Consider the following 18,772-nt stretch of genomic DNA (forward strand, 5'->3'; position numbering starts at 1 on the left):
ACTCCCCCATGGCTGAGTGATGGATAGAGTGGGATTAAGATTTTAAAAAGATGAATTTGAAGTTGTAGTGAATATCTAAGTTGAAATATCTACTTAGTTTGAAATGTGGGAGTCATGTTTCCCACATAGCTGAGCTATAGGGAATTGGTATAATCTCTAAGGACTATAATGTCACAGAAGAAGAATAGACTGTTAAGGACATCCAAAATGAGAAATGAGTGCTTGAGATTCTACACTATCCCATCACTTTTTTGTAATGAAACAGACTTTGCAACTGGGATAATACCAGAGTGAAATAATTACCGACAGGGGTTACATGAACTGTTTCCTTGGAGAAGTATCAATGGCAACTGATAAGATTGATTAATCCAAGTACAATATTGATCAAGTAGAAGAAGAGTAAAATCACCCCAGGGTTCAGTACAATAGCCACAATCACTAGTTCATCCGGCTTAAAGATTTTGTTGTCTGATACATAGACAGCACTCTCCTGCTAAAAACTCCATGTGAGCTTTGGAAATAATTTGTCCTTAGTGTTTTATACTTTTTATTTCTAGTTCTAAATAAGGTACAGTGTCTGAAAATCATTGTATTTTATATAGTTTCTCTCCCAACTCAGCTACTTACAAAACAATGTAAAAACTCATTACTCTTAAGTTGATAATGCTGTTAAAATTCTGGAGGCGGCTTATTTAATTTGACAAACTGGCTTGTTCAGGGCCTCTGATCTGCATCCATTATGTGAATTTTGTCAAAATAATTCCCTATGTCCACCTGTGTCTGCATATATTACCAATGAGTAGTAATGCATTCTGCCTAGTCTTCCTTTTAATTAAATTAAATTGCCGTGGTTTGGAGTCCTGGAAGTTAAGGAAATCAGCCATCCACCTTTAGTAGCCCTGCTGTAAACAATTCTATTTTTCTTCAAGGTTATTGGCAACAACAATTGCATAATTATTTAGTACAGTAGTTTGGCAGGAAAGTGGTGTTTCTTGGAGAACTAGACTTCCTAAAGGTTCACACGATGCATAGGAGTCTGTCGGAATTGTGTTAGAGAGAAACAAGGGAACATTATTAGTAATAGGTGCTAAGCTATGGCTGCTTTGTGCACACAAAACATTCCTGAGAATGATGCTTTACTGTTCATAAATTTTCCTTCAGTAAAACCTCAGCAGGCCGGGCAGCTACAAAAATAGCAGCATCCAGTGAATATTTTAATAATAAATGGGTAGTGTTTTACAATTTGCCAAGGATTTTCACATACATTTTCTCATTTTGATCTATATAATTTTCTTGCCTGGTAGGCATGACAGGATTACAGAAGGGGAAACTGAGGTTCAGAAAGACAAAGTAACTCGCTAAAATTGTGCATACAGCAAGTATTCCAGCCTAGGTATAGCAGTTTTGCATGAGTTCCACTGCTGTCTCTCTTCACTAAAGTTACCAGCCCATCTTACCACTGGCCTGATTTAACACCCAGTGGCTTTCTGTCAGAGAAACTAACCAAGATAATAATCTTTCATTATTTTTTGCTTCTTATGAATTCATACTTGTTAACTGAGAGCAGAACTGATTTATACATTCAACTTTATAGGCAAAGCGCCAGGGATATAGGTTTTTCAAGGAACTACTAAATGTAACCAAAAACCAAAGTTGTGAAAAGAAGCCCAAAACATCAGCATTAATAAATCTTCAGTGTCTGCAGTATCAAGCCTTATGCCAGTTTGTTGACTGCAACTCAATTTTCACACAAGTACGAAATGTTTAATATGGGATATGAGTTGCAGCCATGTTAATATGTCTGATTAGATATGTAATAAGACCTTTAAAAGTAAGGCAGTCTAGAGTCTTCAAAGGTTTTCAAATGACCTAATGCTCTGCTAAACAAGTAATGCCCATCTCAAACTGCTGTCCCCACTGATGACTGTAAAATCTATTCAGTGAGTCCACCAGAAGATTTTTTAAATGTAATGGAATAGAAAATTACAGAAAAAAATGAACAGAATAAAATAGAAAATATCACAATGTGACGTTATTAGGGATTACCTTGGCAAATTCTCAATTATGTATCCCTAAATACTGTTGTATGTGTGTGCATGTGTGTGTACCCATGTGTGTTTTCCTGTATACATGCTGGGTCAAAATGAACAAATCCTATTTTCTACCATAAATTTGGAAGAAAAGTTTGAAAGATATTTTTAAGATGTCAGAGCCAAGAGGCAAAACTTAAGTAATGTAACAAACAATATGAGTATTTTTCATATCAGCATTATCATTCTTCTTGTTCCCACTTCTTTCACCAACCTCAGGCATTATGCAGATAGTTCTTCAAGATTGGGTGACCATATAAATTATGATTCAAACAAGATTCTCTTTAGGAATAAAAGCTACTAATTAAATCAAGACAACATCTTGATGAGTCATTAACTAGCAGCACCTTTCTTTTCATCACAATATTGTATTCCTTTTCTTTCATCTCATTATTTCAATAGATAGTGTGTTTTCAAGGTGAGTGCATTTCTTAAACCACTTACCTAAAGAAAAAAATGCCTAAATACTGCCAAAGGATAGTAATCTGGATTTTTTAGTTTGATGGGGGCAAGGGAGTTTGTTGTCCTTCCCTTATTTTTGTTGCACAAAAAATTAACATACAGTGTAGCCACCCTGACCTTCTTTAACTCTCATGGGTATCAGTCAGAAGACCTTACACACCTGCTCTTCTTTCTGCCTAAAATGCTCTTCTCTGCCCTGCCAGTCTCCAACTCAAACATTGTGGTAATGTGACATAATATGCATTCAGTAGGAATTACACATTCATTCTTGATTTTTTGTATTTTCTCAAATGACTGATACATAGTCCCTTACTCTCTGTTGATGAAGGATGCAGTAGTAAACTATAATAGTGCTCTCCCCACACAATCCTCTTGACTAAAGAATAACTGATAGTCTACAGTGTTCAGAAGGTTAAGTACATTGTACGCATATCTTACTTGAAATATTTTTTAACTCACAAACATGACTCTTGACAAGTCAAGGAACTTTTGTATAGTAGTTTCCTAATATCTGTAGTTCTGTATAGTTTGGCTTCATTTGTTCACAGACAACTAAAATACAAGAATATTAAGTGGAAAATCCTGAAATAAACCATAGATTTTTGCATTTTATTAGAAAGTGTTTTCTTTTAATATTCCATACATGCATGTAGTATAATTTTACCAAATTCCTCTTACTTGTCTTCTCTCTTATCCTCTTTTTAACAGCTTTTAGTGGGTTGCATTATGTTATTGCATTCATATATAGGTAATATGCTTCCATCATATTTCCCATCCATCACTCTTCATATGTCTTAAATAGTATTCTATTCAGAATAGTCTCATGAAATCTCCCACAGAACCCCTATGTCCACCAATCATCCCTTTGGTATCTAGCATTTTCACACGGTATATACAACCACTATCCCATTCATCATTTAGGAAGTCTCAATTTCTGGTCTCAATTTCTGATCAACTAGCATGCTTTTATATTCAACTATTTTACCTAATGGCTCCATCCAAGGCAAAAGATCAGTAAGGCAAAAGGGACACCAAACATGGAAGGACACACTGATTCTGCTACTAGATGGCAACACATAGGAAAACAGACATCCAATGGAAGGTCTTAGAATTTCTCCACACAAAAGCTAGTTGAAGAATGGAATTCTATGCCTCTATCAGAAAGAACAACACAGCCCCATTTGTAAGGAAATGGAAGGACTTGGAAAAAAATCATACTAAGTGAAGTGAGCAAGACCCAATGAAACATAGATGCTATGGTTTCCCTCAGAGGAATAATTAGCACATGTTTAAGTTAATCATAGCAGAAGATCACAATAGCCCAATAGCTATGCCCATATGAACACATAGATGATGCTAATTGAAACAAGTGGTATATCATTGTTGTAATTATTTTCAACATGCCATGTGAAACAGTATCATTTTTTTTCTTTTTTCTCTCTCTCTCATATTCCCTTCCTGTGGTTTTGCCCCTTCTATCACTGTATCTGACCTTTGTACCCTGGATACTGTATACACGTGTATTTGAACTAGGGGAGGGAAAGTGAATACCAAAATCGAGAGACAAGGGGTAGAAAGGCAAACCATTCCAAAAGCAATACTGACAAAACCATTTGGTGTAAACCAACTGTACAACTCATGGGGGGAGAGGGAAAGGTGGAGGAGGGAGGTGAGGGGAAAATGAGGGAGGAGGTAACAAGTTGAACAAGAAATGTACTCACTGCCTTACATATGAAACTGTAACCCCTCTGTACTTTGACAATAAAGGGGAAAAATTAAAAAGAGATTTACCACTGCTACAGTTCATGAGATAAACTCCTCTGTAAAAGTGCTAATCCTTGCCTCCCTGATCCAACCTAAATACCCTGTTAAAATCTCATATCCCACATTTTCTCATTCTAACACTACATTTTATATATGCATGCATGTATGACTTCCTTATTATATTGATTTCTTTCAATACAATGTAATCTCCATCAAGAAGAATTGTTGTCTTATTCTATTTTGATTTGGGTGTGTATGTATGTGTGTGTGTGTGTGCGTGCGTGCACGCTCACTTAAACTTGGGGCCTAGGCAGTATCCCTATTTTTTTTACTCAAGGCTAGTGCTCTACCACTTTAACCACAGCTCCTCTTTTGGCATTTTGGTGGTTAAATGGAGATAAGAGTCTCACAGACTTTCCTGCCTGGACTGGCTTTGGCTTTGAACCGTGATCCTTACATCACAGCCTCCTGGAGTAGCTAGGATTATAGGCATGAGCTATAGGCACTTTGCTTACTGTTTTGTTCATGCTCACATTTCCAGTGCTCTGTTCAATGCCTGACAACAGAAGACACATATCCAATATTATATGTTTGTTGAATAACCAAACAAATAAATAATGACAGAGGTGACCTCTTAAAGGGCTCTCTTGTGTAGCAGGATGGTTGACCTTCCCAGGAAGAGCAGTATGTAGGTACAAAAAGGCATTCACAAATGTTTAGATGAGCCCTGCACTTTATTCTGATTTCCACATGACATAGTTCATCCATTCAGGCTAAACTTGGAAAGATAGAAAAAAAATGTCATAATAGTAGGTTTCAGTATGCAGTACCTCTTGGCAAAAATGTTATATAGTTACTTTTACTCCTGCATGCTTTTTTTCGCCACCTATGTTTCTATTCATCCAAGTCCCTGATTCTTAACAATAATTTGTTTAATTCTTGTTTTGTGAATGGGTAAAGTACAGACACTAAAAAAATGTGTTACCAAGTAAAATCTAGTGACTCACTCATTTGCTTAAATGATAATACATCCTTAAGAGGGTCAGTATTTTTGTACCCGTGATGGTAGTTCAAAATTTCTATAAATTACTACCCTAATCAATGAAAAGAGTAAACTATGTGAATATCTCCTTAAGTGCTGAAAATACACTTGATAAAAATCTAACACCTGATGCCGACACTTTCAATGAGCTAAGAGTAGTAGATAAAGAAAATGTATCACTTAGTATGATTTTTTACAAGTCTTTCCATTCCCTTATGAACGGGGCATAATTAGTGTATGTCTAGGATAGTCCTACCAGATAATCACAATTGCTTGATAGCTATGTACATATGATCACATAAGACGGCGCTAAGTGAAATGATCTCCAAAATATGAAAACAAGTGGTTTATCATTGATGTTATTTTTTAACGAACTATGTAAGATTATTTCTTGTTTTTTCTTTTTATCTTCCTTATGATTTTAGCCCCTGTTGTCACTGTATTTTATTCTGGTACCCCAGGTGTATATTTGTCTGAATTAAGGAAGGGAAGGGGAACATCAAAATGGCGATACAAGGGATAAAATGGGAACCAATGCAATAAGCAATACTTACAAGACTATATGTTGTAAACTAACTGTACAACTCAGGGGAGAGGGAGTTAGAGAGGAGAGAAGGTAGGAGAAAAATGAGGGATATGGTAACAAGTTTGACAAGAAATGTACTCACTACATTACGTATGTAACTGTAATCCCTCTGTATATCACCTTGACGATAAAAATTAAAATTAAAAAAGGAAAAAACATTTCAGACTACCAGACAACATGTCAAATGGAGGAGCCATTGGTGTCATCCCATCCTAATGAAATGGAAATGAAAACTCTGAGAGAAGGCACTGTTTCTTTTTTGTTTGTTTGTTTTTCTTTTTGGTTTTTTACCTAGCCTTAGTATATTCTTGCCATGGCCTTCATTTGGTTCTTCAGGTCTTTTGTTTTCTGTTGTTGTTGTTTCTGTTTTGGCATTAATCAGGCATTTTTACAGAATGCAAAATAATTATTCTAGTTAATAACTTATAGTTAATAATAGCTATTCTAGTTAATGACTTCTTTTGGAGAAAATGATTTGCATCTTTAGAGTTATTCTTTTAAATGGCTCCAAATTATTTTTAGATGTACCTTGAGTTCATGGAGGTAGCATGTAAGTTTCTCTCACTGACTATCAGATTACTTTTCATTATGTATTTCTTTCTTAAATTCAACCATTATATATTCTAAAGCCTTAGCCTGGCGCTATTTAAAATCATGTGCTTAATCTTGTCAGCTTTTGCATATCAACTTCATTGCACAGCATCTTTACTTTGGCTACTTAATGTCAATCTTTTATCTTAGCCATTATTGATGAATGATATACTCATTAAACTGGATGTCAGAGACCCTGGGCCTTCTTCCTTCTTACAGTTCTTATATCATACAATTGTGGCCACTCAGAGAAGTCGAATGGCCACCAACATTATTTGTCATGTCAAATGGATTTGGGGAAGTTGAATATTTTCACTTTTGTGTAAGCTAGTAGAAGCAAGATATCTTCACACTAAGGTCAAGCTACAATCCAATGTCCACAAGACAGAATATTTTGAGACTCAATGAGTCCTGTTTTAAGAACACTTCATTAATATCTGTGAATAAAGGTGAGAGAGAAAGAATGTTAGAAGACAGAAATCCAGATAGAATTAAGAGTGTTGCAAATGAAGTGGTCCATGTCTCAAATAAAGTATTTTTTCCATATCAGTGATTTTTAAACTCCTTCCCAGTATACGCACACCAGCATGAGACCCTATGGCAGCTCCTGGGACATATGCCCTAGGACACTTTTTTTCCTATGTATGTTCATTTGTATTATAATCTGCCTATTGCTCCTTAGGAATACTGATGAGTGGTTATTTTCATCTTTATTATACTAGTTTCTCTAGACCCACTGCAGAGTACCAGAGGCTGAATGTGTACCCTATACTGTGCTGTGCTGATCATCAGACATGATAGGGAATGGCCCTCCTGGGAATTGGTAGTGGTCTACCCTGCTTACTTAGCTGTGTCTCAACTGTCACAGTAATAGGCAAAGCGTAGTGCCAAAGCTCAGCACTTTCAGCAAGAGACCTAATCACTTTTCCCCACACTCAATTATAGCAAAAAAGAGTGGGTGTTCAGTGCATTGCAGTCTGCTTCCATGATAGGAAGTCTAGGATGGGTTGTTACTGTATTTGCCTGTTGCCATGTTTTTGGAGAGCAGCTCAATTCTGTGGGGTGAAACTTCTGCCTTCTCCAAAGTCTACTGCAAGTTTTAGGATTATGTCAAAGTGGGTCACTGTCAGAAAGAAATCTTGCCTTGTTACTCTGAGCAAGGAGCCACATACAAAAATACCCCAATACTCAGCCATTCTCATTAAAGTCACTTAAAGTTTTGGACAAGTCTTAAGTATAAGTTATAACTTTATTAGCTCATTGAGCTTTCTTGGGAGAAAGTAAATCTAATAAAAATTAGAGGAAACTTATTAAGTAGCTGCCTTGTTGCTATTTGCTGTGACTGGGGGAAAAAAGTAATATAATTGTGGGGTTTGCAGCCAATGCACTTTTTTGTTACAGACTGGAGAGCAATTCAGACAGCAGATAGGAGGAGGTGAAAGAGGATGTGTGTTTCATTACCAATACATCAAGAACTCTTTAATTGATGCTTTATGTAAGCATTTCCTGCTGTAAAGTTAGGATGATCTTTAACTATTACTGTGAGGGAAAAAAAAACAGCTCAAAACCAACATCAGAGGTCACCAGGGCACAGTACTTATTTGCAAAACTGTGCAATCACCTTCCGGAGAAGGTACTCTACAAGAGTTCACCAGGCTTACAGTGTACAGAAGGCAGATCCAGCAATTGCCAGGAATACTGTGGGGAAGGAAATGATGGCTTTGAGGGAACTTGTAATTATTGTTGTTGTGATTATTTATTAATCAAGATTTTAAATGTTGGCAAGAGAAGCAGAAACCATATTAATCTATATACCACCATGGCCCTTAATGTGCTGTCTAACCATCTGATTTTTTCGACATGAGATGTAGCATTCCATTTGGCTTGTGGGTTTGATCCTCTCATAAAATGTAATCTAAAAGGAATGCAGTTAGACTCATAGTGTAAATATGAAAGGAGGATGAACAATTATTTAACAGGAGATCTTCAATTTGAGATTTTTATTCAGATTTTACTGTATCCATGACTAGAATTATGTGCATATTTTTGTGTAGATTTGCACTATTCTAGGAAAACTAGCCCTAACATTTACCAAATTCACAATAAAATGCTCCCTGACCCCAAAGGTTCTAGGAATGAACAATTTTAATCACCTTCTGTCCACTTTGGTACAGTTGAAGAACACAACTTCTAGATATGAAGAATACTTTTCTAGAGTCCCCATAGCTGACCAATGACAGACCTGAAAGTTGAAGACATTGTGTGCTTGATCTAAAATCAACTCTCAGATTAGCAAGCACAGGGACTTTGGTATCTGGGAGGTTATAGATAGCATTGCTTTGTGCCATGAGTATTTCTGATATACTACATCCACCCACCTGAACAGAAAACACCATTACAGAGATGATCCCAAGTGGAAATTATTTACATTTTATGATGTTTTCTATCATCCCCTTTGATCTCCCTTGCTAATAATTATTGGTTGAGGCTAATAATAAAAATGGATTTGAGCAGGGCGCTGGTGGCTCATGCCTATAATCCTAGCTCCTCAGGAGGCTGAGATCTGAGGATTGCGATTCAAAGCCAGCCCAGGCAGGAAAGTCCCTGAGACCCTTATCTCCAATTAACCTCCAGAAAACCAGAAGTAGAGCTGTGGCTCAAGTGATAGAGAGCTAGCCTTGACAACGAAAGCTCAGGGACAGTGCCCAGACCCTAAGTTCAAGAACTGACACAAAAATATTTCAATGATTTTACATGTTGTACATCTTCCCTAGCTGATGGACCATAGATGTGTCTAAATTAGGACTGTCTGCAATAAATTGCAAGGCCCAGTGAGATGAAAATGAAAATATTGAGGCTCTTAACTAAAAAGCATGAAGGGTTTCAGAACAGTGACAATCAATACAGCATTATAACCAGTATAGGAACCTTCTAAACCTGAGTGACCACCATGAAAAACATCTTCATTCATACTATAATCTTTGGTAGACTGGAAAACAAACAAAAAGCAACCTGCAATTTAAAATTGACCATCTATAATCTAAAAGTTAGACCTGTGTATTCATAATCATGGAGATATTTTAGCTTATCTGTCCATGTACATTCACACATACCACACACACACACACACACACACACACACACACACACACACAAATCAGTTTGGCTAAAATTTCCTTTCACCTAATGATAATAACTAAAACTAATCTTTATTTTTTTCATTTTTGGACACAACTGTATTGGCATTGCTTTTGTGCCTGTTTTCATAACCTGATTTCATAACCAAATGGCAAAGTAGGGTCTGAGATCTCCAGGAACATCTAATGATCTAGGAGAGAGTCATGTACTCCAAAACAATGTCAAGCCACAGACCAAATGGGGCTATTTTAAGCTTCCAGGAAGGGGGGATCAGCTCTGAGATATGCTGTGTAATGAGCCAACACTCTTAAGCTTATAACATTATGAGAATCTAAAACATTTTAAATTCAGAACGCAGAAATCGGAGGTTCCAACAGGTAAGCAGGTTTACTGACTGGGAAAATGACGAGGACCTTGTATACTTAGGTTATACATATTTCAACAGAGCAGAGACATCCATGATACCACATCCTGCACTTTCTATTTTAGTGGCATACCAGGGGTCCAAGTTTAATGCACAACATCTGTGCTTTATAAGAGTTCAAGCCAAATGCTGGGTGATGTCCCATTGGTTAGATAAATGCAGAAACCAAAACTTAATGTGCCAACATGGAATTTGCACTTGCAGCACTCTAAGCAAACTTAGTTCCCTCAGCCACCTGAAGACCAGTTAGCACACAAACAAATATAAATTGGGCAAATCAATTTTTATTAGTTTCATGTGTAATCCATTGTTGTATAAGTGATCAAGTACTCTAAAGCCAATTTCCCAAGTGTACTCTAGAGAGATGAAAAAAACTGACCTTTCCTACATTTCTCCTCTCTAGGTATAAGGGAGAAATTATACTACTTTAGATTAATCCTGTAGAGGGATTCTCTTTTCAGTTTTACAACACACTCTTTAACCTGAAATCCCAGAATAAAACTTATTTCCCTTACATATGATACCTATCTACTGACAGAATCTATTAACTCCCTACTCCATATATCCAATGTACATTGATTACTTTTTAATAGTCATAATAATGCTATACTCGGTGTAATGCTGTATGAAGGCATTTTCCATCCACTTTTAACCCAAATAAAAATTCAATAACAAAAATAACGTGCAGAATTATCAACACATGTAACTGTGCAACAAATAGTTTATATTTTTAAATGCTATTGACTCTTTGTTTGTAGTGTCTGTGGGATATGAATATGAGTCGTGCCCTGACTTCATTCTCTGGGAACAAAGGACAGTCACTTTACAAGGTTTTGAGATGGATGCTTCTAACCTAGGAGGTTGGTCCTTGAATAAACATCACATTTTGAATCCTCAAAGTGGTAAGCAGCTAAAATTGTATTATTACTGTTTTCTTCATGCTATTTAATGCACGTTCATTTAAGAAAATGTGGGAACATTCAAGATTTTAAAAAATCACCTATAAAAACATCACTTATCCAGGCACTGGTGGCTCATGCCTGTTATCCAAGCTACTTAGGAGGCTGAGATCTGAGGATCGCAGTACAAAGCTAGCCTGGGCAAGAAAGTTCATGATATTCTTATCTTGAATAAACTACTCATAAAAGGCTGGAAATGGCACTGTGGCTCAACTGGCAGAACACTAACCGTAAGCACAGAGAGGCTCAGGAATAAATCCCAGGCTCTGAGTTCAAACCCCAGGACTGACAAAAACAAAAAAACAAACAAAAACCTACAACTTAGAGATAATCAATTTAGTACATTTCCTTCCCAGTACCATAATTTGATTTTGGATTGGCGTTAGTGTGTAACAATCTGAATGCTTTCATTCAGTCTCTCCTTTATTTGGACCCCTTTGCTTGCTGTCATTTCCTTCTAGTTTATAATTTAAATGTTAAATAAATCAAGAAATAAATCAGAGAGTCTTTGTTTCTTCCAGACTCTCTGAAGTTTCTAGCTGCTTCATACCCTTAGGTAAGCAATCTTTGATATATCCATCCAACCTTTCTATTATAGTCTACTTGTACCTTTTCATTGTGAAATCTTATACCATTTAGTCTAAAGTGGTAGATTCAGAGCAAGCTGTAGTAGGATATTAGATAGATAGATAGATAGATAGATAGATAGATAGATAGATAGATAGATAGATAGATAGATGGATGGATGGATGGATGTAGGTAGGTAGATAGATAGATGATTGATAAATTGATAGGTGACAGGCAGACAGATAGAAAGAAATAGATATATCTTGGGTTACATTTTACAAACAGAGGATGTAGAGACAACTGTTCTTTTACCCAGACATCCATGTATTCATCCTGCCTTTAGAGGAAACAGCTGGATAAGGCTGTTATCTTTAAAGGCTAAGTGATCCATTTCATAATCATATTCATTATCTTACTTCATTTGCACCATAGCTGAATCAGCCATAACATAGGCTGGGAAATTTTGATTGGTGATGCTAACCAGGTTTGGTTGGATCATAGCATGAGACCACTTAAGTGTGAGACACTTAAGGTAAATAAATCCATTCATGTATGCCCCAATTGTACATTCTTGCCCCTTTCAAGCAATATTCTAAAGTCCATTTCAATCTGTTTGCTTTTTTTAACTGCAAAGATTCAGGCACAGATATAAAATGTCAAGATTTTTTTCTGTACTCAGAAGGAGAGCCACAGTTTTAAAAAGTACAAAAACAAAAGGGCAGGTGCCACTTATTAAATTATTAGGGTTTTTTTTGTTTTGATTCAAAAGAGTTTGACATTTTAAGCAGCCATTTCTTTTCCACACACTTTTATTGGTGTGTATGGATTGTCTGTTTCAAATGCCCATCATTGACATTAAACACAAAGTGGGAAATTACCTCAATGGAGCTAGCCCTCCCCCCCCACCCAGCTGTGTGTTCCCAGTCCTGTAGGCTCTTATCATTTGTTTCACACAGACTTCAGAATGGGGAAGCCATTCAGATGGTTGGCTTTGGAGGCCACCTGAGTTTCACAACTGTGTTCTCTGAACCCCTAATTCACTCATAATTACTTTTTAGGTAATAATTACTTTTTACATACCAAGTTATTTCTGAAGATGTTTAATAGCTTTATTGAAATACAATTCACAGGATAAAATATATCAATTTTACAAGTATGTTAGTTTATTTGTAACCATACTAGCCCAAACCAAAAACCAATCACCAAAAACCAATTTTAGAATCTTTTAACCACAGCAAAAATAATGTACACTTTCCCAGAGTCCCACTAATAGCCCTTTCTTACCATATTATTTTGAGAAAGAAGTTTACTTTGAATAATTTTTAAAGTAACATTCTTTCATTTTATTACTGATCTGTATTGGCGTTGTATTTCTAACCAACTGGTTACACTTGCTAGAAAACAGCTCAAGCTAGTTTCACCATTCGATTTCAGCCTGACCTTGGACACAAACAGCTGTCAGAGGACATTTATGAAGTCTAAATCCTACCCCCAAAGGCAGTTTTAGAAGTAGGAATATTAAATGTGAGGAAGCAGTTTTGAGGACTCCAATTTAGAAAGCATTGCTCTTTCCCCTCAGGTCAGATGGTCTTTTCTGACTGATTAAGGCAAGAGCAAGGCCTTTCCAAATTCCCCTTCTCCACATCTCCTCCCTCCCTCAGCCCTCAGGGGAGGCTAACTCTTTAGGCACCCTGCTTTTTCATCTGAGACACATAGTAGATTAGAAACAATCTTCCTCCAATTTGTTTCCACTGGTTAAAAAGACATCTATAATTGGATTGGATGTCTGCTGCCATTCTATTCTTCAGTTTTTCTTTGACTCTAAAAGCATTGTGTAGTATGTAGTTTCGAGTAGGCAATGTTTTCAGACTATTTGTCATTTCAGCTGTAGGCATTATATTTGCCTGACAATGAACTGGTTTTTTGTGAAGATTTTTTTTGCCAATATTATGCCTAAAATAGAGAGACTATTCTTTCACCAAGATAAAAACAGTAGAAATTGGTGTTTTCACCATTATCTTATCACAATATATTCTTGTAGTGATTATAGAGAAACTTGGTTTTAAAGGTATGAAAAAAATGTGCACAGAATTCCATTACTTCCAAGCACAGTATATCCTTTTATCAAACATATCCCCTCGTGTTTCGTACTACTCAACCATTTAAAATTATTAGAAAGAACAACCCAGGATACTAATTAGGCATCATCATCTACCTGCAATGGATAATTTTTTTAACTTGGCCTTCATGATCTTCTTGTAGTTTGTCAAAAAATAGTTTTACTGGGAGGGGAAGTAAATTCCCACTGATTTCATTGGCATATCTCCCAGTTTGTGTTTATATCCTCTCAGTCAAGTAGTAAGAAAAATATGTATTGTGTCCCTAGTTCATAAGTCTGAAAAATGGTTTCTTCTTGGAAATCAGCATAAAGCACCACCCACTGGCTTCCAAGGCGAATTTTATTTTAAACTTATTTACAAGCCTCAGAAGAAGTTCTGAGCAAGGTTGCAGGAAGGTATGAGTAGTGTACTTAAAAGTGTGCTCACTTTTTTCTACAGAAAAGACAGCTTTCTGGCAGAAATAAAACTTAAAGATGAAACTGTGCAGCAAGCCACATTCAGTAGGATTTCACTGTTGACTATAAACATGATACCCTGTCCTTAGAAGGAAGTTAGTCTTCATAGAAAAAAATGTATTTTCCTAGGATCTTTTGATTCTATTTTCAAAATCAGCATGTGTGGCAGAATAAGAGAAAGGGAGGCAACGGTATTTGATCAAGATTCTCAGAAACATAAACAAAATATTTTCAGGGCAACCTTTTGAAGAAGGATTGGTATTTAAATCATTGTTGCTAGATGGTATAGACTGGTTCTATGTAATGGAAGGTTAAACAGCTTCTTGAAACAACAAAAACACCCTTCAAAATGATCTATTTTTCCAGGGCAGTACAAAGGGGGTTTGCCCATTTTTGTTTTGATTGCTTCAGCTTTAAACAGAAATGGTAATTTCACTACACAGGCACTTTAGTACCTTGCATAAAAGCAAGACATCAATTGTTGAGATGTAATCAGAAAGTACATTGCCTTATGTTTTATTTCCTTTAATCATTCTTCTTTTTTGATGGAGTACTGGGCTTTCTAATCGAAAAGAGGAGTTTTAGAATTGCAAGCTTAGAAGAATGGGTTAGAATAGCCATCTTTAGTTTTTAAATTGCCAGAAGCCTGGTAATAACATGTCATTTTGAGGGTAATTGTTAACTATACCATTATATTGATATAAAAATGGAGATCTACCTGTGAAAATAGATGTTAATAGCAAATCTTACTATTTCCAAACTAATAATTGGAAAGGTTTTTGAATAGTATACCCTTTAGTGCATTGCTGAAACACTGATGTGTTACACACTGGTTTTCTCATTTATTAAGGAACATAGTATAGTCTCATTGGTAGAATATTCAGTTCATAATCATTGGAAGATTTCCTTTCAGTGATGTTATGTTACTATCATTTTAGTTCTCATCCACCTACTCCTGGTTCATTTAAATTGTATTATTGATCATACTTGAATTAAATGTTTTGGGGGTAATGGAATTGATTCCCATTAAGATTACTTAACTTTTCCAAGTCTCAAAAATTTTAAAGCTATTAAAGTTATTAATAAAGTAATATGCAGTGATCCTCAAGTTATCTCATAGTTCTGTAAAAAAATAAAAATAACCAATTTGTTGATATGGAAAGTCACAGATACACTTGGAAAATTATGTATTTGAAAAGGTAGCCAGGCCAGGCACACTGATAGCTCACACCTATAATCCTAGCTACTCAGGAGGCTGAGCTCTGAGGATCATGGATCAAAGCAAGCCCAGGCAGGAAAGTCCCTGAGACAATCTCTCTCTCTCTCTCTCTCTCTCTCTCTCTCTCTCTCTCTCTCTCTCTCTCTCTCTCTCTCTCTCTCTCTTTTCTCTCTCTCTTTGGTTGTGAGGCTTGAACTCAGGGCTCAGGGCCTGGTCGCTGTACTTCCAGGTGGGCAATTGGAGGTAAGAGTCTCAGTGTACTAGCCTTGAACACAAAAGCTCAGGGAGAGTGTCCAGGCCCAGAGTACAAGCCCCAGGTCCAGACCAAAAAAAATGGACAGACTCAACCTGAAAGAAAAAGTAGAAGTATATAAATTTTAAAGCCAAATATTATATGATTGGTGGGATTTCTGTTTCCCTGAAGGCCCTTCCCAGATGTATATTGGTGCCCTTGTATGCATGTTTACCCTTTTATTTCTTTTTTTTTCCAGCAATGTTCCTATCTCAGAGTAATCAATAATTCTATTGTAAGGCTTTAGGACTAAAGGCCAGAAGAGAACTGAGGAAGACATTTGGGAAGTGTTTAGGGAGAATAACAGGCAGTCCAAGGAGATAAATAGCAAAAGGCAAGGGGGAAAGCATAAGGCTGTTCAGTGTAACTGCATTCATTCTTTTGCTGTCAGTTATTTCAATCTGACGCATTGGCATGCCTTCTCACAACATGGATGTTTTCCCTGCCATGGCTCATTCTGGGCTGACTTAAGCTATTTACTATAGCAGTCCTTGTTCCTTGGATTTTCTGCCCAAGATCAGCAGGTTTGCAAAATCATTAGAATGTGTACAAGGAAACAAGAGACTCAAAGCCTATATTCAACATTTACTGAGTACTTGTAATGACTTGGCCACGAGGGCTGGCACTAAACTAGAGAAAAGAATAAGACAGAGGATCTGCCTTCAAGGCGCTCTTTCAGGTCTAATGGGGAAGGTAGAAGAGTAATAAAAACTGCTTCATACAATGTGGTAAAGGTTGTAATAGAGCTTTGGAAAACAAAGTATAGTTATACAGAGATAGGAAAACTGACTTCTTGGTAGAAATGGAGAATATTTGAGCTGAACTTTGAAGAGTAGGTAGAAGTTCCCCAACCAGACAATATGAGGATGACATTCAAGAGAGGGAATGAGTAATATGTGCTCAAAAAGCAAAGAGGAATGGATGTGTATAAAACTTTAGGTAGCTTTCTATGCCTTGATCACAGGATACAAATGAGAGTGCAATGAGCTAGCAGACTGAAGAGGTAGGATAGGGTCAAATCATGAAGGACTTTGTGTGCCTTAACAAAAAGGAATATGCCCTTTATCCTATTGGAGATATGAGTTCTTGAATACCAATAAGCCACAGATAAATAATCTCAGTGGCATGGACAATGGTTTGGGATGGGCATGCATGAAAATCAGGAAACCAAGAAGTTAAGAAAACATGAACTAAACTAGTAATAACTGGAATGCAGAAGAAAAACTTAGTTTTAATATATTAAAAGAATAGGCTCAATGGGAATTAGAAAATAATTAGGTTTAGAAAGTGAGAGGAAAAGAGTCATGGTAATGATCAGATTTCCAATTTAGGTAACTCTATGACAGAGCTACCACTCATGGGATCAATAGGAAACACAAGAAGAAGAGAAGTATTTGGAAGAGGTTGCAGAAAAATAATGTTTACTTATTATTTTCAAACTTTTTTTGAGTTTGGGGTATCTATGGGGTCTCCAGGTAAGAAAATCTAGTAGGAAATTGCATATCAAATGAAAACTCTGGACAAAAGAAAGTTTTAGCATAGAGAAATGGGAGTTAAAGTTGTGGATATGGGTAAAATTTCCCAAACAAAATGACTTCAAAGCATTTCCATAAGTCAGTATCTCTATTTCCTACATTGATAATAGTGAGATGTGGTCCAGAAGAGTGGAAAATTCAAGTCACTTTCACATATCATTGAAGCGCATTCTAGCAATAGAATTTCTTTCCTTCTCACAAAAATAGATTACCTGCCCGATTGTGTTTTGCTAAAGTTAATATTAAAGTTGACTGATACTCGCTTTTAAAGAACCAGTTGAATACTGAGGGTAATTTGAAATCAGACAGGTATGTGCTAGGCATCAGGAGAGAATTCAGCCAGAGATGAAAAATTAGCCACAGAGGGTTGCCAGGGCTGGAGTGAAAAGAATATTGTGAGAATTTAGTTGTCAAGTGTTTTATTGGGGTGTTTACAATCAACCTTAGAGACACTAATTCTATCTTTCCTCTGCACAGATAGATAAACTGAGTCAAAGTATTATACTATGATTTTGTGGTTATGCAGTTCAACCCGGCTAAGGGCAGTGTGTTTCATTCTTGGGTTCTCTTATTTTGGCCCAAACTCCTTCCTATTCTGAACAATTAGAAGAAACTTAAATTTTACTGAGATTGATTATTGTGTGGTAATTGCCTTTTTAATTCTCTTTTTTCCCCTTGTGCCTAGGAATCATACATAAAGGGAATGGGGAAAATATGTTCATTTCCCAGCAGCCCCCGGTCATAGCTACTATAATGGGTAATGGACACCAAAGGAGTGTAGCCTGCACTAACTGCAATGGCCCAGCCCACAACAACAAACTCTTTGCTCCTGTAGCCTTAGCTTCTGGCCCTGATGGTAGTGTGTATGTTGGTGACTTCAATTTTGTAAGGCGAATATTTCCCTCAGGAAACTCTCTAAGCATTTTGGAGTTAAGGTAAGTCTCTTCTAATCTTTATGTTTACTTAGTGGATAAAGAGAACAGCAAGAATAAGATAACATGAAAAGTCAAGGTATTGCCAAAAGGTCATAAAAGTCATTTGTTCCTAAATGTACCACTGAGTTAAGATGCAAGCATATGAAAATGGTCAGCATACTCACTTTTCCTATGAAGGAGCATTTGAGCACTGCTTTGGAGAACCAGGAAGTGTTGACATCCCTATATGTAAGGCCTACCCTACATACACTGACAGCAGTGTACAAGAATCTCAATACTTTCAAGTGCTCTGTTAAGTTACTCACTGGAGGTCACTATGAAAGTTAATAAATACCATCTAATCCATTGGAACAGGTAGAAGTATTGCCAGATCCAAAAGGTTACATTTTCCTATATCCGATTTTTTGAAGTGGTCATTTATAAAGAATAAATGGAAGTCTGCTCTTTCATGGTATAACAAGGAAGGACAGACTAGTTCTTTACCTATACAAGCTTAACTTGAAGATTAGAAAACATTCATCTTAAGATTTTCTTTTACGTTTTAAAATTTGGAGTAGTATGAGTCTTTACTGGCCTCCTGTTTGGCAAGTTTG

General features: G+C 36.5%; 1 protein-coding gene across 6 annotated transcripts in view; it reads left to right on the plus strand.

Annotated features, from left to right (window-relative positions):
• The window catches only part of Tenm1 (teneurin transmembrane protein 1), a 786,931-nt gene that overhangs the window by 660,697 nt on the left and 107,462 nt on the right, over positions 1–18,772 (plus strand). For all 6 annotated transcript variants that reach the window (XM_048335936.1, XM_048335935.1, XM_048335937.1 and 3 more), the window contains 2 exons: positions 10,856–10,999; positions 17,930–18,179. In XM_048335936.1, the coding sequence (XP_048191893.1) occupies positions 10,856–10,999; positions 17,930–18,179 (394 nt within the window). The remainder of the gene's footprint in view (positions 1–10,855; positions 11,000–17,929; positions 18,180–18,772) is intronic.

The sequence above is a fragment of the Perognathus longimembris genome, chromosome 28 (assembly GCF_023159225.1).
Source record: "Perognathus longimembris pacificus isolate PPM17 chromosome 28, ASM2315922v1, whole genome shotgun sequence".
Lineage (NCBI taxonomy): Eukaryota > Metazoa > Chordata > Mammalia > Rodentia > Heteromyidae > Perognathus > Perognathus longimembris.